This window comes from Aegilops tauschii, chromosome 2 (genome assembly GCF_002575655.3).
Source record: "Aegilops tauschii subsp. strangulata cultivar AL8/78 chromosome 2, Aet v6.0, whole genome shotgun sequence".
NCBI lineage: Eukaryota > Viridiplantae > Streptophyta > Magnoliopsida > Poales > Poaceae > Aegilops > Aegilops tauschii.
Window position 1 is genome coordinate 10,857,156 of NC_053036.3, and position 26,407 is coordinate 10,883,562.

At 45.2% G+C, this 26,407-nt stretch overlaps 2 protein-coding genes across 2 annotated transcripts; both read left to right on the forward strand.

Annotated features, from left to right (window-relative positions):
- The first annotated feature begins 3,317 nt into the window (after window positions 1-3,317).
- On the forward strand, window positions 3,318-7,344 carry LOC109754172 (probable apyrase 3). The gene is made up of 9 exons (XM_020313096.4): window positions 3,318-3,641; window positions 3,747-3,875; window positions 3,998-4,054; window positions 4,191-4,283; window positions 4,398-4,594; window positions 5,942-6,033; window positions 6,134-6,348; window positions 6,466-6,655; window positions 6,792-7,344. The coding sequence occupies exons 1-9, from the start codon at window positions 3,399-3,401 to the stop codon at window positions 6,920-6,922; spliced, it is 1,347 nt and encodes a 448-aa protein (XP_020168685.1). The 5' UTR covers window positions 3,318-3,398; the 3' UTR covers window positions 6,923-7,344.
- Window positions 7,345-10,914: 3,570 nt separating this feature from the next.
- On the forward strand, window positions 10,915-12,519 carry LOC109754182 (putative disease resistance RPP13-like protein 1). The gene has a single exon (XM_020313105.4). It carries the CDS (start codon window positions 10,940-10,942, stop codon window positions 12,428-12,430), a length of 1,491 nt encoding a protein of 496 aa, XP_020168694.1. The 5' UTR covers window positions 10,915-10,939; the 3' UTR covers window positions 12,431-12,519.
- The last annotated feature ends 13,888 nt before the right edge of the window (window positions 12,520-26,407 follow it).

The window sequence follows — 26,407 nt, forward strand, 5'->3', positions numbered from 1 at the left end:
GGGACAGGGATTGTGATATGTCAGATAATGTTTGATATTTTCATGCTATTATATTATAAATTTTGTATGATTTATATGCCATTTTATATTGTATTTATATACTAACCTATGAACTTAGTGCCCAATGCCAGATTCTGTTTTTTGCTTATTTCTTGGTTTTATAGAAAATTCATACCAAACGAAGTCCAAACACGATAAAACTTTAATTTGATTTTTTCTGGACCAGAAGGGACCATGGAAACTTGGGGGGGGGGGGGGGGGGGGGGGGGCTGTCGTCAGCTCGTGTCGTGAGATGTTTGGTCAAGTCCTATAACGAGCGAGGGGGGGAGAGCTACGAGAGGGCCACAAGCTCATAGGGCACGCGGGGAGGGTGCGCCCCTGAGCTTGTCGGCCCCACAGAGGTCCTCTTGACCTAATTCCTGTGCTATAAATTCAGAAATATTCGGAAATTCCCAGAGTGAGACCCGAAGCAATTATTCCGCCGTCGCAAATCTATGTTCTTCCGCGATCCCATATGGAGGCCTTCACTGGTACTTTGCCGAAGGGGAAATCAATCACGAAGGGCTTCTACATCAACTTTGCTGCGGCCCCGTTGATGTGTGGGTAGTTCTCAGTTGACCCATGAGTCCATAGTAGTAGCGAGATGTTTCTCGCACTGTGTGGTTACCAACAGCACCACTTCGGCATCTCCATGGAATCAGTGCCAGTGGCACTAGATTTACAGCTCTGACTTTAGGATTGTTGTCTGGCGACCATGCTGCTCCGACAACATCTGCACCGAGCTCGACATCGGATGAAGGATTTCTCGGACCACAAGCGCTCTAATCGATCTTTTGCCTTCGGTGACTGGGTTTCTTGCGGGTCTAGCCATACATCCAAACATCTCCGGCGTGTCACACCAATGCCAAGTTGGTCTTCCGCTATTTCACACCATGCCCAAGTCTTGGCGCCTGTCATGAATCAAGTCTACCATTTGCAGTTGCTGGAGCACGCGAATATCCATCCACTGTTTCATATCTCCCAATTGCCCACCGGAGTGTCGCCGTCATGTACCGTGCATCAGGAGTTGCCGCACCCGGAGGACATGGACCTGCCAGTACAAGTTTCTTAGTACACCCTGTAGCACTGCCAATGTACTCGCCATCATACACACATCGAAGAAGTATTGGTGTAGTGGCCAGGGCTCCCGCCATCGCCAGAGACATGGGAGAATGAATAGGAGCTTCGCACTCGTTTCCCTCATGTCGTGGCTTGGGGTAAATCCTGGTAATGGAGAGGGGAATGTCATGGGCCAGGGCCAAACTACCCAGCCCATCAGGCTCGCCCAACACTCTAAGAGAACAAAGCAGCCGTCCACGCTGTTTCGAAGTCGGGGACTACTTAAACCCCTAGTGCACAAACATAGGAACTCACTCATAAGTTTATCAATTTTATTTTTTGAAGTCTAGTGAAACAGAATCACATTATTGACGAGTTTATACGATTTGTTACATTTTTTAAGACAATCTCGTGAAACCTTTATTAAAAATGTTACAATGTTTACATGGACAAAAGTTACATCACTCGGGTTGCCTAACTAAACATGGCGGCCAACATCGAAAGTAAGAGCATGCTTCGCTAAATTGTGAGCCTCAGTATGCGAGCTCCTAAACTCGTGACTAAAAATGCAACTAGTAAAAAGATTAGAACGATCTATGATTTCCCGAATAATCGTGACATAAATTGCTGCACATCTTTGCTTGATGTCATCGACGATAGTTTTGCAATGTGAGGCAATACAAATTCTCTGTTCATAGAGATCATCTGCTAAAGTTAGCGCTTCCCGGACTGCGAGGGCTTCAAGTGTGGTTGGATCCAAAATTCCCAAACAGGTGATCGTCGAGGCTTCAATATAATTTCCCTGTGAATCCCTGCACACCCCACCAACGACTCCTACCGATGCGTTCCTAGTTAGAGCAGCATCCACATTAATTGTCTTCATATCCTCAGGTGGTGCAATCCACTGATTCTTTTTTTTTTGCGGGGTACAATCCATCGATTCTGTCTAGCCGGGGTGCCTGGTCCTCTACCGTGTGCTGGTTTTGCCAAAGCTTGTAGATCATCTATGAAAGAAATCACTCGCAAAAAAAATGAAATGATAAAAACATTTGTAGCAAAAGGCGTCTGAATATGTGTTAGTACATGGGAGAATTGTGGCAACCAGGGCTGGTTCGGGCCTGGAGTTCTGTTGGCCCGTTTAAGAAAATTAGGTCAGGCCTGGTCCCCTAAGAAGGATCTGTTGCGCATGGCCTCAGAAGCGGAAGCCCCACGACCTTCTTACCTCGCGGGCCAGAGCTCCCCAAAGGGATGTGTGCCTATCTATCTCCTCTTCCTTTCATCTCACTGCGCTGTACTTCGAAAACCGTAAGCCGGCCACTAGCAAGATTGGATCTTGGTCAACAGTCTTTTGATTCTTCGAACCAGACAAAGTCAGGAATAGAGATAGAGAGAGCCGTTCCACATCGCATCACACCACATGGCAGGGGCTCCATTTGCAAGATACTATAGTTGCTATATTATAATACATAACATAATGGTACGTTCGTGCATCCCGCTGACAGCTTGCTGTCCAGTACTCCAGTGGACATAATAATAAGAGAGAAAGATCTGCTTGTGGATAAGAGAGCAGACGAGCAAGCCCTTTTGGCTCTCCGGCTTCACGGAGCATAAACTTTTCGAAAATCCAATAATCAACTTCTAAAGTTGCAAACAAATCTGAAAATAAATGCATAAGTACTTCTAGATGCACATTAGATGTGACTAAAATTTCGTTATGAAATACATTTTGATGTGAGCTGTACAGAAAGACAAAATCATGAACCTTTATACTAGTGAATAGTACATGTGTTAGAAATACAGGATTTTTTTTATTTTTATGTAGCTTGCACGAAAATATATTTTGCCTTTATAGACAAGTAGTATAACTCTATAGGCATATGTGTACTTTTTTCCAGTTTCTTTTAAGCCTAAATTTTTATTTTTATTTTTTTTAATTTCAGGCTCCATTAGCATTTTTCAAACACAGTAATACTACTACTCTTCAGAGTATAGCTAGCCTACTCCTAACATAGTGGTGCATATCTCTTGTGATATCATTCATAATCGAGGGAGGAAGATACCGACAGTCGAGGAGAGATCGCGCACGGCCAAGTGGCGCCCCGCCAGAATATTTGCACATGGAGCGTGTTACGCATGGATTGAAAACTGCTTAATTAATGAAATGCTGCCTCCCCTAGATCTCTCCCATATCCTTCCCTTTTTAAACCCTACCCTCCCAACTCACGAGTACACACTTGAGCTTGAGTAGCAGCAGTTGCACTAGCTAGCTACCTAGCTAAGGGTGCAGCAGCTCAGTCGCGATGGCTCACGCCCTGGGCATCCACTCACTTCTCCTCCTCCTCCTCCTCCTGGCCTCTTCGGCGGCGTCTACCGACATCGTACTTGGCCAGAAGGCCGGCGCGGCTGTGGAGGCACGGCCAGGACCGGGGAAGTACGCAGTGATCATGGATGCCGGCAGCACTGGCACCCGCGTCCACGTCTTCAGGTTCGACAAGAGGATGGAGCTCGTCGACGTTGGCGGCGACATTGAGGTCTTCGCCACGGTATGTATACATTACGCACAATTGCACATCCAGTCAGCCGTTCATGTGTTCATCTACACTAGTATGTTCTTGTTGCCTTAATTATCCCGTAATTTGTTGGCGCAGGTGAATCCGGGACTGAGCTCGTACGCCGGACGGCCACAGGACGCTGCCAACTCCATCATGCCTCTGCTTGAGAAGGCCAACACCGCTGTGCCTCGGTCACTCATGAAGAGAACACCCATTAAACTTGGGGTGCGTCCGTCCATTCAATTCCAAGTTTAACTTAAGACAAAGCTAATATGTGAAGTAAAAAATCAGAGGGAGTACTTGTATTGTTTTCTCCTCTGGGCCAACAAAATTGAAATAATGTGCAGGCGACGGCTGGACTCAGACTCATAGGAGACGAGCAGGCGGAGCAAATTCTTGAAGCGGTAAATAATTATTTTGATCACTTAATTAGAGGCTAACTGTATATTTTGATTATTTTTGCTAGTCTCGTTTTAACAGCTGTCAAAATCTGAAATGGACTTGCTAAAATCTAAAACATAACCGATTCCTAAAATACAGGTCAGGAGTGTTGTCCACACCAAGAGCAAGTTTCAGTACAATCCTAGTTGGATCAATGTGCTCGAGGGATCTCAGGAAGGATCTTACTTATGGGTATATACTACTGTACATGAAATTCATATAGTAGTATTACATACAGTACTCTGTATTAATTCACACAAATTAATAGCATATGCTAGAAAAATAAATAAATGTTGCAAATTGTAGGTTGCGCTAAACTATCTGTTGGATAAATTGGGAGGAGAGTACGCCAAGACAGTAGGTGTGATTGACCTTGGAGGTGGGTCCGTGCAAATGGCATATGCCATTTCTGCAGATGCTGCTGCTGCCGCTCCCGTGGTTAAGGATCAGTACGTTACGAAAGAGTATCTCAAAGGAAGAGATTACAACGTATATGCTCACAGGTTAGTCGTTGGACCCTCAGAATATCCTTGGTTATTTTACTTACATCAAGATTAAATGTTACAAGGCCCTATGGTAGCTCCCAAAATTAATTGATACCTTGATCAATGGTAAAAAATTTAATTAAAAAGGGTTGCAGGCACTCTGTTTAAAAACAATAGATGTGTGATAAATACTAGTGGGGCAAGCGGCATGAGAGGAATATACAAAGTCGAACTTTCAATTGATCCATCAGATCTGGAATCAAACAAGATTGATCGTCCTTATATTTGGTTGGCAAATTTAAATACAAGATAGATCCTGATTTTAAGCATATATCTATTTTAGAATATAGAGAGGTGCAAAAATGTGTTGCAGGCACTCAGTTTAAAAACAATAGATGTGTGATAAATACTAGTGGGGCGAACGGCATGAGAAGAATATACAAAGTTAAACTTTCATTTGATCCATAAGATCTGGAGATCTGGAATCAAACAAGATTGATCATCCTTATATTTGGTTGGGAAATCTAAATACAAGATAGATCCTCATTTTAAGCAGATATCTATTTTAAAATAGAGAGGTGTAAAAATGTGTAGAACCAACTATTACTCCTTTTGCAGGAATATGTAAAACCAGTTATAGGTGTATTAAATCACTAATAATGATAGATAGTGAGTACAGATAGTACAAAACCAGAATCAGAACTAATAACATGTACTCCATCGTTCCCAAAATGAGTGACTCAACTTTGCACAAACTTTAAAGTTAGTGCAAAGCTGAGTCACTTATTTTGGGACGGAGAGAGTATTATGCATACTCATTTAAATGAAAATATATATTATGCATACTAGTGGAAGATGTGTGGTATATTATGAAGTTCCACACCAAATCAAAATGGTTTCAGAGTAGGGGTTGACGGTCTCGCACCTATGCAGCCTAATGCAATAAACAGAAAAGTTTTAGAATTCTATCGGGCTAAAATAGGAAAAAAAAACAGGAAATAGACTATTGAAATTATGTTGTGTCGACCAATAAAAAATAGAACCATTCAAATTAAAAAAATTGCGAAAAACTTTGAAGCTAATGAAAATATAAAACAAATGACTGGATGCAGTTAAAAGCTAGCCAGAAGCTGCTCTATGTAGCCAAAGTAAGAATGATCCAAAAAAACAATGTTTTCATTGATGTTCATACTTTTTTCATAAACTTATATCAAACACTATGAGTTATGAAAAATCTAATATGCACTATAATTTGGCATAGAGGGAGTATTTTGCTTGCATTATTTGACTACTTGAATTTAAGCTACTAGATTCATCAATAACTTATTTGTGCTAATGGAAAATTTAATGGTGTTTCCATTTCAGCTACTTGCACTACGGCGCAATGGCTGCTCGAGGAGAGATCTTCAAGGCAAAGAATGGACCAGTCAGCTACTGCATGCTGCGTGGATTCATTGGTAATTCAAACTACACATGCATGAACACCTTCCTACTTTGGTTGAGTAAGTTCGTAATCAAGGATAGCTCCATCTGATATATACATATTTACCCTTGAAGGTAAATACACCTACAACGGAGATAAGTACGACGCCATTGCATCACCAACAGGAGCAGCATATGACAAGTGCAAAGAGGATGTGACCAAGGCACTAAAATTGAGTGCACCCTGTGAAGCGAAGAACTGCACCTTCAATGGCGTGTGGAATGGCGGCGGCGGTGCTGGCCAGGCCGACCTCTATGCCGCCTCCAGTTTCTACTACATGGCATCAAGGGTGAGCCACTGGCTAATTTAATTTCAAAACATCTTTGTGAGAATAACTAATAAACTGTTGTATTTGTTTTTCGATAAAAAACTGTTGTATTTGTGTCTCTCTTTCTGGCTGAGATAGGTTGGATTAATCGACAGTGAGGCTACCAGTGGGAAGACCACCCCTGCAGCGTACAGGGCCGCTGCCGAGAAGATTTGCACGCTGAGCCTAGAGGAAGCAAAGGCGGCATACCCAAAGGCCCGAGCCACCGACGTGCCCTACCTTTGCATGGACCTCGTCTACCAGTACTCCTTGCTTGTGGATGGGTTCGGTAAGTAGCTACATATAGTAGTCTTCAGTCCTTGCCGGTGATGGATTTTTAGTGCGTGGTTGCTAGTGTTTTCTGGCAATGTGATGATAACCAGTTGGACTTGGTTTAGCTGATATGAATCATATGGCGAGTGCAGGTTTGGAGCCAGCCAAGGAGATCACAGTGGTGGAGAAGGTGAAGCACGGGGAATACTTCATCGAAGCCAAGTGGCCCCTCGGAGAAGCTATAGAGGCTGTGTCACCCACCAAGCGGCTCCATGATGCATGATTATATTGCTAGTACCTCGCAATAAGGTGCCCGTGCCCACGCAATAAGATGGATGCATGGACGCCATCCCCAATTCTAGTTTATTTTTACTTATTCTTTTCCTTGGATAAATATTGGGTAAACGGCATAGGCATTCACACAGTACACTCATATAATGTTTACCCAAAACTAGAGTCATGATGATTGATGAAGTCACCATAAACAGATCGTTGTCAATAGAAATGTCGCCTACACCGGAAAAATAACCAGCTAAGTAGGACATACATGTGGTGTTAGATAGGGATTTGGCCTAGTGGACTGGTACCACAACCACCCTCCTTATTCGTGACCAACCAACCAATGGTTGCTTATCGTTTTATATCATCCATGGATCAACACTGTTTTATGTATATCTGTGACTTGACTCCCCATAATTTGCTGTTTCTAAAACGTGAGTTACAACATAAGCAGAACACCTCTAGCCAGGTTCAGAGAATTTCAGGTCCTTGTCCGTCAAAATGGTAAAAGTAAAATGCACATTTCTTTCTTGAACTACTCTGAATATTGTCAAATATATGGTAAAACGTGAATTAGAAACTAATAGGAATGAAGAACATATGTGTATTGCCCCCACTTGAGGCTGGTTGTAATAGGGAGTATCATATACTAGTATCATGCATATGATACTAGTGTATGATACTACCTCTCTAATGCATAGTATTATATATCAGTATCATGTACTACTTTATTTATTGTCATGCATGACACATAGTAGCATATCATTTATTATGATACGGTATCATGATATGATACTCGAGCCTCTCTTTCTTCATTTAATTTATGACACGTCATCAAAATTGCCTAGTTGGTATGCATGATACTAGCTATGATATTAGCATTACAACCAGCCTGAAGTTGGCGACCACCATCGCTTCGTACGAGGCGTGGCGGCAATGCTACGTGCTGAGTGGTGCGTGGCTCGACACCGGTTGTCGCTATTGGTGTGTTTGGGGAAGAAGATTCGGGGTGCATTAATCATCACTGGTAGGGGACTGAGCATTGGGCCGCACATGAAAACAGAAACGGTATGGCTTTTGTTAACTCTCTGCTGGCTAGGTCCCACACGTCAAAGGCACAACAAGTTGGTCCAAAATTTCTCTCAGCCAATTAAAAATAATAATCTCTCAGCCAAGAAAATGGACAACTCTGGCTCCAATTTTTCGATGCACAACTGAGAAAATTAAATTAATGTACGTTCAGAAACTTTTACATCTTTTGGGGTCATCATCATCAGTCTGACCAAGAAGATTAACTCACTCATAAGTTACTCGGAGTCATTTTGAGCTGGCAAGATTTTGACCTGATCCTTGAATGAAGATGGTTAAGGGGCCTGTTAAAGAACCTCGAATTAATGTAGCATCAAGTCACACATACATCTCCGCACCTTCTGGTTTTCACGATGCATTCATCGGCTCAAATCTTAGCTTGCTCCGGCAGGATTACATGAACGCATGGCGGGACGTGCTGTAGTTGTTGCAAAGGACGTGTGTCCTTTTTAAAGTCTTTATGAAACAACCTGAAAAACTTACAGTATAGGATTTTAGTAAAAGATATACAGGCACAATGATAAATTTATATGTTTCCAAAATGATTAAATTAACATTTTGACCAGGAAAAAATTCCAATGCCAAAATAAAAGGCGTGATGGGGTGCACGAGAACTGTACCCTACCTCAGATCAAACCCCACATCTATCTATACCTCTATATCTATATCTATATTTAAGTTAGTGCAATATTGAGTCACTTATTTTGGGACGGAGGGAGTAGCAAGATGCGTTTCGCCAGTTTTTTCATTTGTTCACCACCGAAAAGGATTTTTTTAATCCAAAGTGGTACTAAATTCTTATACGTTCGTCCGCTAGAAAAAAGACCTTTATTCCACAATTCGTAAGTGGGCCGCACGCTGTGGCCCAGCGAAGCCAGCCCACATAATTTTCTGCCCACGCAGTTGGGAAATTCTATTTTTTGCACATGCCGACGAATAGTTGGAGCTTCGCACAGGACAACCAATAATGGGCTGGCCCATTTTTCTTTGTTTCCGTGTTTTACTTCTATTTTATTCTCATCCCCTATTTATTTTTTCCCCTTACAAGTTAATTTATTTGTAGAATTTTTCATAAATTCAAAATTCTCAAAAAATGTTCAGAATTTAGAAAACATCAAATTTTCGAAAATGTTCAGAATTCCAAAATTTTGTTATTATTTTGAAAAATATTAGGAACTTGAAAAAATTTCCCATTTTTTCAATTTTTTTATTGGTTTTCAAAATTGTTCAAGATTTCTAAAATGAAAATGGCTTTTCAAAAAATGCTCCAAATTCGAAAAATATTCTACTTTTATTGAAATTTTCACAATTCAAAATAATGTTCACGTATAAAAGATATACATTTTCGAAAAATGTTATGAATTTTGAACGCATGTTCCCATTCTAAATTTTTTCACAAATTCAAAAAATGTTCATGTTTTTTATAAAAAAAGTTGGTGTTTTCAAAAAATGTTGTTGAATTTAGAAAAATGTCCCTGTTTCAAATTTTGTTCGCGTTTTTATGAAGGTGTACATAACTTTTAAAAAGTTGTTCAGTATTTAAAAAATGGTTCATGTTTCCTACAATATTTAGAAACTTTATACCTTAAAATCTCCTCGGTTGAAAGGAAAACTAGATTCAATAATTCATGGGCCTTCTCTGGTGTACAATGACATAACGAAACTCTTAAATGCCCTCGATCAATGAATGGAAAATAGTTGATTGATTCCTTCACACCCGGCGAAATCGAGAAGCTAAATGTTCATTTTTCACGTGACACAAGGTTTTGATTGCACATATAATTCTCACTAACTTTAAATGCATACTATTTTTTCTCCCGTTGTAACGCACGGGCATATGTGCTAGTGTATATGTATGAGGTTCTTGGAATTTGACTTTGCAAATTCTGAAGCTCAGCAACTTCAGTGCTCACTTTTGCTAAGATGGACGACTGCACAAGGAGGTTGCAAGAGCCCTCTGCTGCCACCAGCGAGGTGCTGCACTGGCTGGACGTGTAGCACCCCGGTTACAACACGCAACTCCTCCATCACTAGCTTCTCTGCAAGAATTTGGGCCAAAATTCTCAGTCAGTAAATTTCAGAATGCATGATGCTTTGGTCATTTCTCTCATCATAATCATTACAGGGAGCAAATATACAGGGCGACAAAAACAATTTCATTTACGCAAACAAGTCATTACTATTTTCCTATTTCCATTTTCGCTATTTCGGGGGTCAACATCAGGTCAAGCCTGAACCCTGTAGAATGCATAAGATGTGACAGTCTCCGATAAATACTGAACTAGCACAAAGGAGTAAGCCTGAACCCTGTAGACTGATTGGGTTATGAAGAAACCAACCAAAGGAGTAAATATGTTAAATACATGTTCCCTGCATGATTGCTGAAGCATGGAGTTGTGATTGCCCTCATCACTGACCAAGATAAAAGGGCGCACACCGTTGCCTTCCTGATGAGTTGCGCTCTGCTTTCTCCACCGAAGTTCATCTGCAAAAGCCCAGTCAGTTTCCACGGTCAAACTATGCTAGAGTAGAGTGCACATATACTGGATATGCCGTGTAAAATGTAAAACGAGTCCGATGAAAGAGCCAAAAATTAACTTACATACATGTCGATATGTGAAAAATAAAGATATGTTTACATGTTTCTTGGTCAGTTGGCTTGTCGTTCTCACACTTGCAGATATAACTGTAGAAAGTGTCCAAGGTTAGGCAATAATTAATCTGGACCTACTTACTGTGGATATTATAAATACTAGTCAACTGTTTCATGCTGCTTGGATAGTTGGCATGTCCTTGTCACGTGTCAGCCACCCTTGTCTGAATCGAAGTCATCTCTGGAGACTTTTCTATTTTGCCAAGAATCTCTGCAAGATTTGGCAGAGGCCAGCCTAGTTAAATTTGTCTAGACAGAACGACCTCATCAATCCCAGCCATGGAGGCTGCCATGTCTGCAGTTGCAGGTGAACTCCTAAGCCGGTTCATCTCCTTCCTGATCAACAAGTACCACTACTCCAGCCATACACAATCAGAGAAGGCGGTGGAGAGGTTGCAGCATCTTCTGATGAGAGCTTGCACCATCGTCGAGGAGGCGGACACACGATACATAACCAACTCTGGGATGATGATGCAGCTCAAGATGCTCTCGGAGGCCATGTACAGAGGATACAGCGTGATGGATACCTTGAGGTACCATACCCTCCAAGACAGTGCAGGCTTCGACGAGGTTAGCATCGACAACACATCTAGCAGCAGCTTGCATTTCACCATTCCTTTCAAGCGTTCTCGAACAATAACTCAGAAAGATGGCAAGGCCATGCGCCATGAGCCATATGATGCCTTGGAAAGATTAGAAGTCGCTGTTTCCAATATGGCAGAATTTGTTGTGCTTCTGGGTGGATGCGAGCGCATGTCTCGCAGGCCATACGACATTTATCTTTACACCGACAACTTCATGTTCGGCCGACACGCTGAAAAACAATATCTTTTGAGCTTCTTGTTGCAGCAAAACCCTCCTGGTGATGCACCGGTCGTTCTTCCGATCATAGGTGGTGCCAAAGTTGGGAAGAAAACTTTGGTTGCTCATGCATGTGGCGACGAAAGGGTTGTTTCACGCTTCTCTTCTGTTTTGCACTTGAATGGAGACAACCTATTGAGAATACTTGACCATGGAAAGACCATGTTTGGGTTGACGATGTTGGTTGTTATTGAGTTTGCTTCTGATGTCTGCGATGATGACTGGAAAAAGTTTCAATCGTTTTTCATAAGCATGGACAGAGGGAGTAAGATCATAATCATAAGTAAACTTAAAATATTAGCCCGGTTTGGATCAGTGAAACCAATTTTCCTTAAGGTTCTATCTTATGATGAGATGAGGTACCTTTTCAAGGCAATGGCATTCGGGAGCGTAGACCCCACAGAACATCCACAGCTAGTACAAATAGCAGATGAATTTGTCAAGGTGGTGCACGATGTGCGAGGTTCACTCGTCGAAATAAATGTGTTCGCGGATGTGCTGAGAAGGAATCTCCATGTTCAGTTTTGGCGTTGCGTATTGAACAAGGGGATACGATACTTTAGAAGGAACTTCTCTATATATGGTGTGCACCCAGGCATTCTTATAGAACAAGGCCATCTAGTGGACATTTCTGACTTTGCTTTGCATCCACTTAGCATGACATTGGGGGAACCACCACTTAATGTTTCAATCAAGGAGGAATCACCAAGTATTGCGTTAGGGGAACTTCTAGCAAATCCTAGTGTCAGACCAGAAGAAAACTTCACCTTAATTGCATGGAAATCAAGGATAGCGCCTCATAAATCATTCACTCATTATGTTACAAGTCTTGCTGCGGAAACATATGAAGGTAGCAAGTTGGAAGGTAGTGCCTTGCCAAGGAGGAAGCGACGAGGAGTGCCAATCTAATTTTGTTTCAGAACTCTGTGTAATGTAACTCTTGTTGTATTTCTGACACATGACAAACGGTTGTGTTTATCTATTACCATTGAACTAAAGGTATCACATATCTCAATTACTGTACAACAGACTTGTATGTTTTATCATATATCGAGCAAACCAGCACCTGCTCTTCTTAGATACCGAACAACATCATCTAAAGTGGCAGTACCTACTGGGCTATTCTCAGTAAGGTAGCTTACAGTTAAAGATAAGCTTAAGTGTGCTGGGCGCCAGTACCTCCCATAAAAGCAGTAATTTTCTAATAGAATTTGGGAAACTGAAACAATACAAATTACTGAGGCAATTTCGAAGAACGTTGCCGTCGGTGAGGCTAGTGCAGCAGCCCTTAATTCAACACCACTTCTCACTCAACCTGTGGTTTCTTATGAATACTAAAGACGCACATAACGCCCGTTGACATCCTAGCTAGGAGCAATGTTTCAGTGACCAAATTATACTGTACATTTGTGCAGTTTTTTATTGCAATGATTTGTGATAAAAAAGAAATCAAAATTACATAAATTCAGCTCTGAAGGTTTGGGCTGTGGGCAAATGTATCCCTATATATATTAGTTGAGTTCACTATTCTACTCAAAGGTAATCACTTACCACTCTTATTATATATTCTGCTCAACTTGGTCCTAAACAGCTGGTAAATTCCTTTTTAGCTAGCCCTCCCCAAAGATCATGGGAATCATGGTCGTGGACACGTGGCTAATTGCCTTGTACTGTTTTTATCCAGCTGATGGTTGACTGAAATACAGATGAAACACATATTACCCAGAAATTGAGTTTTTAAACCAACATACATGAATTTCAGTTGATTACAGCCATAGCAAACAGTGTGGAACCGGTACTGTTTTGCCAAGACCTTTGGATCGACAGTGTCAATTGAAGTCCAGAGCAGCTTCCAGCCAAAAAGATAGTGCTAGACATCATCACAAAGAGTGGTAACCATGTTAGAACAGATGGATCAGTTGCACAATCGAGAAGGGTGTGAATGTAAGCAGATAATGATTGATAGGTGTGTGCGCAGTACTATTCGTGGGCATGTCACCGAGCTATTTTTCAATCAACACATAACGAATCCCTGGTGTGGCAGGTGCAGAAACAAAACCATGATGCATGTGATGTTTACATGTCAACTAGCACAGAGCTATCGAAGAGAGTTGATAGGTATCCCCCAATTGTGTTACTGGATTAGACAGAGTTTATTTTACTTGGGAACAATGTAACCATTATCTAATAAGTCAAACTAAATTACAGCCATTTTAGAAACAAATTGACTGTGATGGCTAGATCAATCATGGTCATCATCTGCTTACGCCCACACCTTCTCCATTGTGCAACTCATCTAACCTGTTTACCACTGTTTGTTTTCTGTTTTTACGTACTAATGGCTAGCACTATCTTCCCAGAAGTTGGTGGCGGTTGTTGGCCCAACCCAATCTTTCTGCCGGCCGCCGGAATGAGCTCGTGGCAGAACCTCGGTGTCGGAGTAATTGAGGAGGAGGAGCAATGTGTCTGAGATTTGGTCTGGGAGGCTTTCTCCCTTTTCGCTACTCTCTACTGAGAGCGTTTCATTGATTTCATACTAAGTACGGAGTAATAGAATACTAGTCCCTCCGTTTCAAAATATAAGTCTTTTAAGAGATTCCACTATAGACTATATACGAAGCAAAATTAGTGAACTTATACTTAAAAGGCGTCTATATACATCCGATTGTAGTCTTTATAGTGAAATCTCTAAAAAGACTTATATTTAGGAACGGAGGGAGTACCTATCTTCTCTAGACAAAACCACTTCATGATATCACCATGGAGTGGTTGGAACAGTGATCGAAGACCACTATTCCCTACATGCCGCATGGGTCATGATTGTGGAACAGCCGTGCCGTGTGGGCCGCCCCATGTGTAGTCAACACATGGGGGGCCACCCCACGTGCGGCGCACGTGGGGCCTGACGCGAGCTTCCTTCCCAGGAACCTCCTTCTCGGGATAGCCCTTCCGGCAGACTGGGTTGAACCCAACATTCTCCCCCTCAACCCTATCTCTGGGGTTAGATATCGACGATCCCGATCTTGTCGTGCAGTTCTTGGAGCCGGTCGCGGCCAAGAACCTTTGTCAGGATGTCGGCCTTCTGCTCACTAGTTCTGATGAACTCCACGATGACCTTGCCCTTCTCGACGTAGTCACGTATGAGGTGATAGTGGAGATCGATGTGCTTGTTGCGGTCGTGGGGCACTGGATACTTGCAGAGTAAAATCACCGACTTGTTGTCGACGAAGATGAGCGCAGGGGCAGTGTCATGGTTCAGCATCTCGCGGAGAAGGTGAGCAAGCCAGATGCCTTGACAAGCCGTTGTAGCTGCCGCGATGTACTCCGCCTCACACGAAGATCCGGCGACAACCTTCTACCTTATAGATTGGCAGCTGACGGGGCTACCCCCGAGAAGAAACAACATGCCCGAGGTGCTCTTCTGGGAGTCCACGTCACCAGCATGGTCGGAGTTGCTATATCCGACCAAGCTCTCGCCGACGCCACGACACACATCCATGTGTGAGCGTACCCGTGATGTACCGAAGTAGGTGCTTGATGGCAGCGAGGTGATCACTGCTTTCCGGATTCCTCCAGGCCAGAGCGATGCAGACCGGAAGGCAAAGACGCCTCTTCTGGCTGATCTTTGTTGCTCTTACTTGGACACTATGGACCACTGGAAATAAGATGGTGATCGAGAGGGTCTTTCTACGACGTGCCTCTAGCTTTTTCTTGAAATTTCTTTGCGTTCTTGTAGCACTGACCCTGCTAGCTAGGCAACGGGATCAGGTGCGCCTAGAACGGATGCTGGATGCGCTGCAGGCCTCGTCGCGTGGACTAGCTTCGCCAGCGTCCACTTGATGGGATGACCCATTGGTGATCTTGTTTATGCTTTCTCTTATGTTTTCTGGGCGTGCTTGTGACGTGGCCGCACCAGACTATCTATGTTTGTATGTTGCAACTCGATGTTAGAACGGTTGGTTGCTTCATTTATAAAGCAGGATGAAAGTTTGTTCTGAGAAACCACATAAAATAGATTTGGGGGGGGGGGGGGGGGGGGGTGATTTGTCCGTATTTGTAATGTTTAGGGGGCTAGATACCCTATTTCACAGTTGAGGGGGTTAAGTAGTCTACGGATGAAATCTCCGCAGGGGGTGGGGGTGGCTATGTGGACTTTTTCTCCGTCCGGCTGTAGTACTATTCATCCCTCTTCCCATTCTCATTCTCATCCCGTTCCTTTTTCTCCGTTTGTTCGTTGATCTATGGATTCATCCACAATTCGTTGCTAGATCCTGCCAAAGGAGTGGAGATTTGCTTTGGCTATGAGAAATTGGCTTGCCCACGTGAAGGCTAGTGGCTGCACCAAATCCATCGAGTGGCCTACCCGTGCATCATTAAAAGTGGGAAGGAGATGCTCTTGGAGGCCAGATCGGACCGAGGCTGGGGCACGCGTTCCTGCCGCGAATTCTCTGCCCCCTCGAAGCGAGGACGCGAGGCAATGCGGCAACCGGGGAGGTTACTGGAGAATATGAGAGATCTGTTTCCCTGATTTGCGCTGCTCTCCTGTTTGTGGCACTGGGTCGAGAGCTATGCAGTCGGGTTCCACGGCTATGTTCCGTCCAATGGTTTACTTGGCGCTTCTCGGATTTTCCATCCAATGAGTTCAACAATCTTTCCATACCATTGTTATTAGTGCAGAGTATATGTAATATGAAAGTTCTTGTTCAAATTAGTAGAATGTACTTAGCACATGTTATAATTTCTTGATATATATAACAATAATCGCAGTAATACTTGTCGGTTTCCTTTGTAGTTAGTTTGTGTCAATCAAAACACGATCATTTGAATATTTTCGTGTAGGAGATCTCTTATAGCCATTGTCGTGAAAACAAAATAAAGTTAGCGACCCGAAAAAGTTGAGAGACATAAATAGATAAGGTTCCATTATAACTGATATTACTCAGTTGTCACTACATGTCTGAGGGTCTCGTTCCTCAAGAAGTGGTGATATCATGTCTAAGAAGAAGTTTGATGTATTACCTAACTTCTCTGCTTTTTGTGCCTCATTCCAGTAAGGGCATCTCTAGCCGATCCCCTATAAGTTACGGAGTAAAACCCTTAGTGGAGTATATATACTTAACTAATTTTTTTGCCGTTTCTAGCCGATTCCCTAATCTTAACGGAGTAAACCTCAATAAGATTAAATTCAAAGCAATTTGAACCGAATTTAGCATGCATTCAAACATAAATGTAGATAGTTTTGCACAACCGAACATAAAACACAAATTTAAACTAAACTAATCTTAACTAAACTACGTTCGGTCGAATGTGAGGTCGAGCCAATCCTTCCTCGTCAGGTACGGTGTGCTGCGATTTGGGTTCGGGCCGGTGCCGTCGTCTTCGTCGTCGGGGAACACACTCCTCCACTCGTAGATGTCGATCTACTCGTCCTTGCTGCCCACCTCGCCGCCCTCGCCGCCTTTAACCTCGTCGTCGGAAGAGATAACGATAACCTTGCCGCCAGCATCGGCAAAAGATCATCCGCTCCGCCTCCACGACCTCTGGGTGCCGCTGGCGGAGCTCTTGCATGTAGGCGTCCGCGGCGGCCTTGGCCTCGAGGCGCTCCCTCGCCTCGCGGTCCTCCCGCGCCATAGCCGAGTTCACCACCCCCGGCTCTGGCGGGACGGGGTGGACCGAGGCCATGCCGAAGGGGAAGTTGAGTCGGGCTGCCGTGCCGTGGTAGCGGACCTGCCAGCAATCGTACTCCATGGCTGCGAGCACGGTCTTATGGAAGCTCCTGAGTGTGGGTCTCCCCATACGTGATTTCGGCCATCCATGTCCCCCACTGCCATTGCCGGACCCCGAGGTAGGTCCTCGTCGGCAGCCGGGGCGGAGGGAGGACGGGGAAGTCCTCGAACCGGCGGAGAAGCGCTCGCGGAGGATGACCCGCGCGTGGATCCGCGCCGCGGATTGGCGGCGGGGACCGGCGACCACCACGTCCGCCCATCGAAGAGGCCAGGGAGGGCGGGGGCCGCGCCAGTGGCAATGCGGGGGGGGGGGAGGCGGGGAGAAGAGAGCCGATTTTACTCGGCCACAGAGAGAAGTATATATACACCGGTGGATACGGGAGTAAAAATTATAGTCCACTAAGTAGTTGGGGATCGGTTAGGTCAAACTTAGTGGAGTAAAAAGCCAATATACTCCACTAAGTTGATATAGGGCCCCGCAAAAAAAATTGATATACGGGATCAGTTAGAAATGCCCTAATTCTTCTCCTTTTGGGAAATATTTCTAGTGCTCCTTATGTATTGCTATATATCTCAATCATTTTTGGTAACTTCCTTCTGCCGAGTACCGGCACACATGGAGTTAGTCAAGTAAAACTATTATTTTACATTGGTGAATAAACATGAGTCACGGATCATTTGTTGATCTATAATAAAAGATAGCGTTCCATACCTGTAAAAGCTCAGAAGATTTTGCCTAACTTGGTCGGTCGTCCAGTTGCACTAACATTACAGTTTTGACTGTTTTTTATGTTTGTCTGGCATCACATAACTCGATTTTGTTGGTGGTGCTTTCGCCAGGTCGCAAATTTGTTCTGCACTCTTCGATTCTATTGGTGTTACTCTTCCTGGGTAGCAGATTATGGAAGACTTTGATTTTGTTGGTGGTGCTCTCAGTCGGAAAGCAGATTTGCAGACTTGGATTTGTCTAGAATTGGTTGACTCTGACTCTTGGGCGTGCTTTGGATGTGGCCGGCTGAGTGTCTTTCTATTTTGTTGCCTTGACCGACTCTATGTAGAGTTCTTTTTATCCTATACTCCATGTGGAGTTCTAAACTGAATCAAGAATTGGTACGTGTCCTATGTTAACACGTTTTACAGGTTGGTAAGTTTGGGGAAATCCAGTATTTTCTTTAGCCCAAACACTCGTGAGCAAACCAGAGATGAAATATGTCAACATCTGAACATTAATAACCAAGCTATTTCTGATAAGTACCTTGGTTTGCCTTCTATGGTGGGGGCAGATAGAAGCGATTGTTTTAAACATTTCTGTGAGAAGATAAAGAAATTGTTACAAGGATGGATGGAGAAAAATTTGTCAACAGGAGGGAAAGAAACCTTGTTAAAAGCAGTAGCCTAGTCTATTCCTGTTTTTGCTATGTCAGTTTTTCTCTTGCCAAAAGGAGTATGCAAGGATATCACGGATGTTATTGCTCAATATTGGTGAGGAGATGATGAGGAAAATAAAAAAATGCATTGGTTTTCATGGTGGAAATTGTGTATCCCAAAGAGTGACGGGGGCATGGGATTTAGAGACTTACATTCTTTCAACTTGGCACTTCTTGCAAAACAGTGTTTGTCGTGGAATTGTCACGACAGATGTCCTCGTGCAAGGACTTAGTCGTGGAGACATCGCAACTAGGAAGCTTAAAGGGGTTAAACGGGACAAAGGACACGAGGATTATACTGGTTCGGCCCCTTACGGTGAAGGTAACAGCCTACTCCAGTTGAGGTGGAATTACTTGGGGTTTCGATGACCAGGGAGCTTAATCGCTATGCCTGGCTATCGATCTGTTCTCTTTTGTCCAGAATCGCCGCCGGGTCGTCCCTTTATATAGAGAGGTTGACGCCCCCGGCGGCTCTCAGAGTTCCGGCCGGCTTATAACAGTGTCCTGCTCGGACTCTTAGCTATTCTTGCCTTACACTACAAGTCTTGCCATAACGACGGTTCATCATTACGGGCCATAAGCCGCCTCCGGGTCTTAAGCCCATTACTGACCCGCCTTCCGCAAGCTTGGTACTGGGCTTCACGTGATGATTATTATAACGTAACCCGGCCCCTCCTGGGCGGGTGACTCTAGTGGTTATATCCTTAACATTAGGCCCCAGACTGATTTGAACCGGTTCACGTCAATCTTCAAAATCTTCCGGCTTCTGCTTGTGCAAAGGTTATAACCCGCCATGACGTCATCTTCAGGATTCTTGGTAACCCGCTATGACGTCATCTTCCATTAAATTCATTTTTTATTCTGTCATATCCCAACGGATCTTATCTTTAATGACCATCCCGAAAATCGAGGCGTTTCTGCGGCAAGATAATCACACGTCTTCAGCCTCCTCGTTTCTCGCGCCCATTTACCAGCCGTCCCTTATAAATAGGCCCGGCCCATAAGCCTTCGTCACTCTCCTCCTCCATCGTCTTCCTCCTTTGACGCTCCCGAGCCCGAGCTCCGCCGCCGCCGCCGCGCACCTCGTCTTCACCGACCAAGGCCGCTGCATCCCATAAGCCTTCGTCACTCTCCTCCTCCATCGTCTTCCTCCTTTGACGCTCCCGAGCCCGAGCTCCGCCGCCGCCGCCGCGCACCTCGTCTTCACCGACCAAGGCCGCTGCATCAACCTGTCTTGACCAGAAACCTGTGGCGCACCTCTGCTGCTTATCAGCACCAGTAAGTCCTCGCCGTCCCGTACCTTAGATCCGCATTAGGGCTCGCAAGTTCTCTGTGTTCTTCGTAGTTCATCACGATTTCTTCACAGTTCCGCCACCGAGGTTCCCTTTGATCCAAAAACGGTACAGACTCCCTGCAGTAGTAGTTTCTCACCCATTTTTATGCTAGTAGATCCCCTTTGCCCGCAAAAAGACCTTGTTTAGGGCTTATGAACTTCTCTGTATCAGCTTTTTAGGTCTAGAAATTTCTCCTTTCTGGACGATCGTTTGATCCAAAATAATTCCTGCAATCTGTGGAACTTGTTTATGCAACACTTAGACAAAAACTGCATCTGTTAGCCATGGCGGCTCATATCGCCGGCTTAAAAGAAGCCATGCTTTGTGAGATTTCCGGCTTACTCATAATAGAGTTAAATAACTTAAATTGCTTATAATATCCACGGCGGCTTAAATAACCTGACACAATTAGTCATATATCATTAGGCCCCTTCATAAAACGCCGTCTTGAATACTGAACTGAAATCTATCTCCGGCTTAAATTTGAACCGGAAATTTTCCTTTGTCATAGGCTTCCATTTTCCACAATGCCGCCCAAGGCTCCCAAGGCGCCCATTACGTGCAACTGGGTGAGGTCCAACGTTACTGAAAGCACCTTAGATGACTTCGTAAAAACGGGTTACCTGCCTAAAAAGGAGGTCATGTCCTACCGTGCGCCTGACCCGTCCGAAGAGAGACCTCAACCAAAAGACGGAGAGGTTGTTATATTTGCTGACCACATGAGCCGGGGCTTTGCTCCTCCTGGCTCAAAATTCTTCAGAGATGTTCTGAACTTTTTCGATCTACGACCTCAAGACATTGGACCCAATTCCATGTCGAACATTTGCAACTTTCAAGTGTTCTGTGAGGTATACCTTGGAGAAGAACCCAGCCTGCTACTCTTTAGGGAGTTATTTTACCTGAACCGCCAGAATGAATGCGCCAACGGGCCTAGCTTGGAACTTGGTGGAATCTCAATTCAACGACGGAGAGATTGTCTCTTTCCTTATGCTGAGCCGCCAAGCCACCCAAAGGACTGGAACCAGACATGGTTCTACTGCCAGGATACTTCTCCGGCTGATGACAACCCTCTGCCCGGCTTTCGCGCGCTGCGTTTGGAGTCAAATCACCCCCTGCCAGACAAATTATCTCAAGCTGAGCGTCAACCACTTATCCCCACCATCAACAAAATCAAAGCTCTTCTGGGAAACGGCCTTAACGGCGTTGATCTGGTCCGGGTCTGGATTGCTTGGCGGGTGATTCCTCTAAGCCGCCGCCCCGGCTTAATGTGTGATTACACGGGCCGGAAGGATGATCCTCTTCGGCATAGCCCCAACGACTTACCTGAGGACGTCGTTGATGACATGACCAAGTCCCTTCTGAACGAGAGCTCAGCAGATTGCGGGAGGACAGGCTTAAGTCCCTTCTGCAAGGCTAACCCGGCTCCGGCAGTAAGCTACTAATCTGAACACCTTACTTTCCATTTTAACAATTTTCGTCTTAACTTCAAGAAACCTTTGTTGTATTTTTCAGGCTAATGATAAGTTCTGGAAGGTCGGGTATGACCATGAGGCTGCTAAAAAAGCCAGGAAGGCTAAAAAAGCCGCCAGGAGAGCCGCTCCCCGCAAGAAGGGGAGTAAGCCTAGCGCCTCAGACCTGCTTCAACTGGATGACACCTCCGAGTCAGAGGTAGCCCTTAATTCTTTAGGCTCTTCTTTTGTGTTTTGTTTGTTCTTAACCACCTTATTGACACTGATTATCAGCAGGAGGATACCGGAGCGAGTAATCCAGTGATTGAAGAGGTAACTATACTTTCCTCCGACTCGGAGCCCTTGCCAAGGCTGAAAGTCCGAAGAGTAACCCGGAAAGTAAGATTTTCACATCCTTTAGCTTATCAAGATCCTCAATTTCTTTTGAAGCGACAGATTCATGAGAACCGGAGGCAAACCCGGACCAACAAGGATGCATACCTCTCCTCCGGCTTACCTGAAGCATCAAGGAAGCGCCGGACCGAGGTTATCTCCAACTTATATCCTTTTCATCCTTTGGCGGGCGTCACTCGTCAGCGACTCAATTCTTCTGATTCAAACTATCAGGAAACTTCACCTTCCTCCGGTGACTCCATGCAATCTAACTTGCCGGCTTTCAAGACCGCACCCGGGTAATGATGATCAGCTTATTTTGTGCTTATCTTACTCATTTTTTTGCACTAACCTTTTGACTTTCAGTGCACAAGCCAAGCCCAGCAAGAGGACAAAGAAAAGTAAACCGGTCGAAGAGCCGGTCTTGACTGAACCCAACGCCTCTGCCTCTGAGCCGCCGTCTGCACCAGCTCCAGAAACCACCACCGCCCCATCTGACGAGCAAGTTATGGAGGGTTCTGATAACCCGGAGATCCCCAGCCCGGCTCATCCGGATGACCCGGATGTGGTGATTACCCGGACCGAATTTGTTGAACCCGGAAGACCCACCGTGCTGGCCAAGTGCTCTGCTAAGGAGGAACTTCTGGAACGCCGCAGAGCCAGGCTGGACATTACTAACTATGCCAATCTGAGCATTGGAGATATTGTCGCTGGTTATATTAGTCAAGTGCACAACAGCCGGGACCTGGAAATTGACATGGTGAAGCAGATATAGCAAAAATCTGAGGCACAACCCTCTTGCTTACTCCATAGTCATCCTTACCATGCTAGCCCCCAAGTCTATTACTTATGATAGAATATGTTGTAGACTTAATACCGGCTTACCTGGTAACACTCAAGGGCCGGGTTAAACAGCCTAGGTGACCCGGTCTTTTATCTTATGTTTTAATCAAGTAGTTGAGCAACTTTGCACATTAGCCCCCAAGTGCCGAGTACCTTTGCCTGCAAAGTGCTCGGGACTTACTTTCATGAACCGGCACTATAGATAGAGCCTTTCAGCAGACATTAGTCCCCAAGTACCAAGTGTCTTTGCTTGCAAAGTGCTTGGGACTTAATATTGCATTATAATCACCTGAACTGTAACCTGGAATTTGTACAGGCCGCCTGTAAGAAATTTGAATCGGATATCTCTGATTTGAAGAGCCGGCTGAAGACCCAGGAAAGTGAAACCCACAAAGCCAACTCCAAATTTGAACTCAGTGTATCTGCACAAGAGAAACTGAAGAAAAAATTTGAAGCGGAAAGGAAAGCCTGGGCAGATGAAAAAGCTGCTTTGCTTAGCCGGGCCGAACAAGCGGAAGCCACTCTTACTGAGAGAACCGCCGAGCTGTCCGGCTTAAAACGCCATGTCTCTCAGATGGTCTCCGCAATCTTTGGTAAATTTCTAATCAGTTTACATCATTTAGTTCCCAGAAACATCTCAATTGCCAACAGCTCACTTGACTTTGTAATGCAAGTCCCAGGAGTTCCAACCTCAACCAGAGCGTGCTGACCAAGTTGAAGGCGGTTTACACTTTAGTGGAGCAACTTTACACCGGGTCACAACGTGCTTTAGCCGTTGTGGCTCTGTCCAATGAAGTTCCCAATCACCTGGCAGATGTACTCAGGCGGCTTGCCGTACTTCCTCAGCGCTTCCAAGAGCTGAGACGGGCTTCTGCAAGAGCCGGAGCTATAGCTGCTCTGAGCCGGGCCAAGGCGTTTCTACCGGAGCTAGACCCGGCCGACATCGCTCTTGGATACCCCAGCCTGAAGGAAGACGGCACCCCCTTTGACCAGAAAGACTTCGCCGCCTGTGTGAAGAGCGTACGCCCGATGGCCACCTTGATTGGGAATGACACAGACCTTACCAAGTATGAACCGGGCTATGACGCGGAAAATCAGAGGATCCCAACTCCACGCTATGAAGTAGTCAGCCTGATCCCTCAGACTCGTAAGCATACCTTCGCCCCAGAAGTTGACCCGGCCGGGTTAATTGATGATGAGGCTCAATTTGAAGCCTTGAGTGGCATTGACTGGAAATCATCAACCTTCCAGGTCATGGAAACAGCCGGAGGAGCGGAGAGGGATGAGCCGGGAGCTTCAACCCAACAAGCACCTTGATTTCTTAGGCGGCTCATGGTTACACCTTAAAAACAATGCCTCACCTTTTGGACTCGGGGAGTCCTGTAATAGAGTAGGACAGAGAGGTGATTGCCTTGATCTTTTCCGGGTTAGCTTCAATGCCTCTGTGAGAAACCAGAAAACCCAAGAGCTTGCCTGCGGGAACACAAAAAACACACTTGGCCGGGTTAAGCATCATCTTGTAAACCCGGAGATTATCAAAGGTTTCTCTAAGATCATCTATCAAGGTCTCCTTCTCCCTGGATTTAACCACGATATCATCCACATAGGCATGAACGTTGCGCCCAATCTGGTTATGAAGACAATTCTGCACGCAACGCTGGTAAGTCGCCTGTGCACTCTTGATCCCAAAAGGCATAGACACATAACAGAAGGCTCCAAAGGGAGTGATGAACGCCGTCTTCTCCTGGTCTTTAACTGCCATTTTAATCTGATGGTATCCAGAATAAGCATCCAAAAAACTTAAGCGCTCACAACCCGCCGTAGCATCAATAATTTGATCAATACGGGGGAGAGCAAAAGGATCAGCCGGACAAGCTTTGTTTAAATCCGTGTAGTCCACACACATCCGCCAGGTGCCGTTCTTCTTGAGCACGAGCACCGGGTTAGCTAACCATTCCGGATGAAAAACTTCAACAATAAACCCGGCCGCCAAGAGCCGGGCTACCTCCTCACGAATGGCTTTCCGCCTCTCCTCATTAAACCGCCGGAGGAATTGCCTGACCGTCTTAAATTTCGGATCAATATTGAGAGTGTGCTCAGCGAGTTCTCTAGGTACACCCGGCATGTCAGAAGGTTTCCATGCAAAGATGTCCCTGTTCTCACGGATGAACTCGATGAGCGCGCCTTCGTATTTCGGATCCAGATTGGCACTGATGCTAAACTGCTGAGATGAGTCACCTGGAACAAAATCAACAAGTTTAGTCTCATCAGCTGACTTAAATTTCATTACCGGCTCATGCTCCGTGGTTGGCTTTTTCAAAGATGTCATATCTGCCGGGTCAACATTGTCCTTGTAAAACTTCAACTCCTCTGTTGCACAAACAGATTCCGCGTAAGCCGCGTCACCTTCCTCACACTCCAAGACTATCTTTCTGCTGCCATGAACCGTAATGGTCCCATTGTGACCCGGCATTTTGAGCTGCAAATACACGTAACACGGCCGTGCCATGAACTTGGCGTAAGCCGGCCGCCCAAATAAAGCATGGTACGGACTTCTTATCTTAACCACCTCAAAGGTTAGTTTTTCCGCCCTATAGTTGTACTCATCTCCAAAGGCCACTTCCAGCTCGATCTTACCGACTGGATACGCCGACTTGCCGGGCACCACCCCATGGAAAACGGTATTAGACTGGCTGAAGTTCTTATCAGTTAACCCCATACGACGGAAGGTCTCATAATAGAGGATGTTGATGCTACTACCTCCGTCCATGAGCACCTTAGTGAATTTGTACCCTCCAACCTGAGGAGCCACCACCAAGGCCAGGTGACCCAGATTATCAACCCGTGGAGGGTGATCTTCTCTACTCCACACAATAGGCTGCTCAGACCATCTTAAATAACGGGGAATCGCCGGCTCAACAACATTTACAGCCCTCTTATGAAGCTTCTGGTCTCGCTTGCACAGACTGGTGGTAAACACATCATACTGTCCACCATTGAGCTGCTTTGGATTGGTCTGGTATCCCCCTGCTGCTGCTGCTGATTACCCTGGCCAGATCGCTGATTAAAGCCCCCTTGAAAATTCTGAGAGTTAGAATTTGAGCCGCCGCCCGGGCCGTGAAAACCGCCGGCACCTGAGCCGCCGCCCGGGCCATTGTTGCCATTGAAAGCATTGGAATTTTTAAAGGCCTTCATGATTGCGCAGTCCTTCCATAGATGAGTGGCCGGCTTTTCCCTAGAGCCATGCCTTGGACAAGGCTCATTCAACAACTGCTCAAGCGTCGGGCCTGACCAGCCGGCTCGGGGAGGTGGTCTCCCCTTACGCCAGTGGTTGTTACCCTGTGAATTGGCGTTGGCCACAAACTCCATACTACCATCAGCCTTACGCTTGTTACCTTCCTGGTTCGCCGGGTTATGCTGGGGGCTCTTGCCATTGCCATTCCGTTTTCCCTTCCCTGTCCTTTCATCATCCGACGCGGGATCCTTGGTACTATCAGAGTCGGCGTACTTGACCAGAGCCGCAATCAGCGTACCCATATCATTGCAATCGCGCTTGAGCCGCCCGAGCTTCATCTTCAGGGGCGCAAAACGACAATTCTGCTCCAACATTAAGACCGCAGAGCCGGCATCCATCTTATCAGAGGAATGTATTATCTCTTTGACCCGAACCCAATGGGTTGTAGACTCACCCTCCTGCTGCTTGCAGTTAGTCAAA

Coding starts and splice junctions, on each gene's coding strand:
- LOC109754182 (XM_020313105.4), top strand. CDS start 10,940: ATGGAGGCTGCCATGTCTGCAGTTGCAGGTGAACTCCTAAGCCGGTTC.
- LOC109754172 (XM_020313096.4), top strand. CDS start 3,399: ATGGCTCACGCCCTGGGCATCCACTCACTTCTCCTCCTCCTCCTCCTC. Junction 3,642..3,746: donor ACATTGAGGTCTTCGCCACG/GTATGTATACAT, acceptor TTGTTGGCGCAG/GTGAATCCGGGACTGAGCTC. Junction 4,595..5,941: donor TACAACGTATATGCTCACAG/GTTAGTCGTTGG, acceptor TTTCCATTTCAG/CTACTTGCACTACGGCGCAA.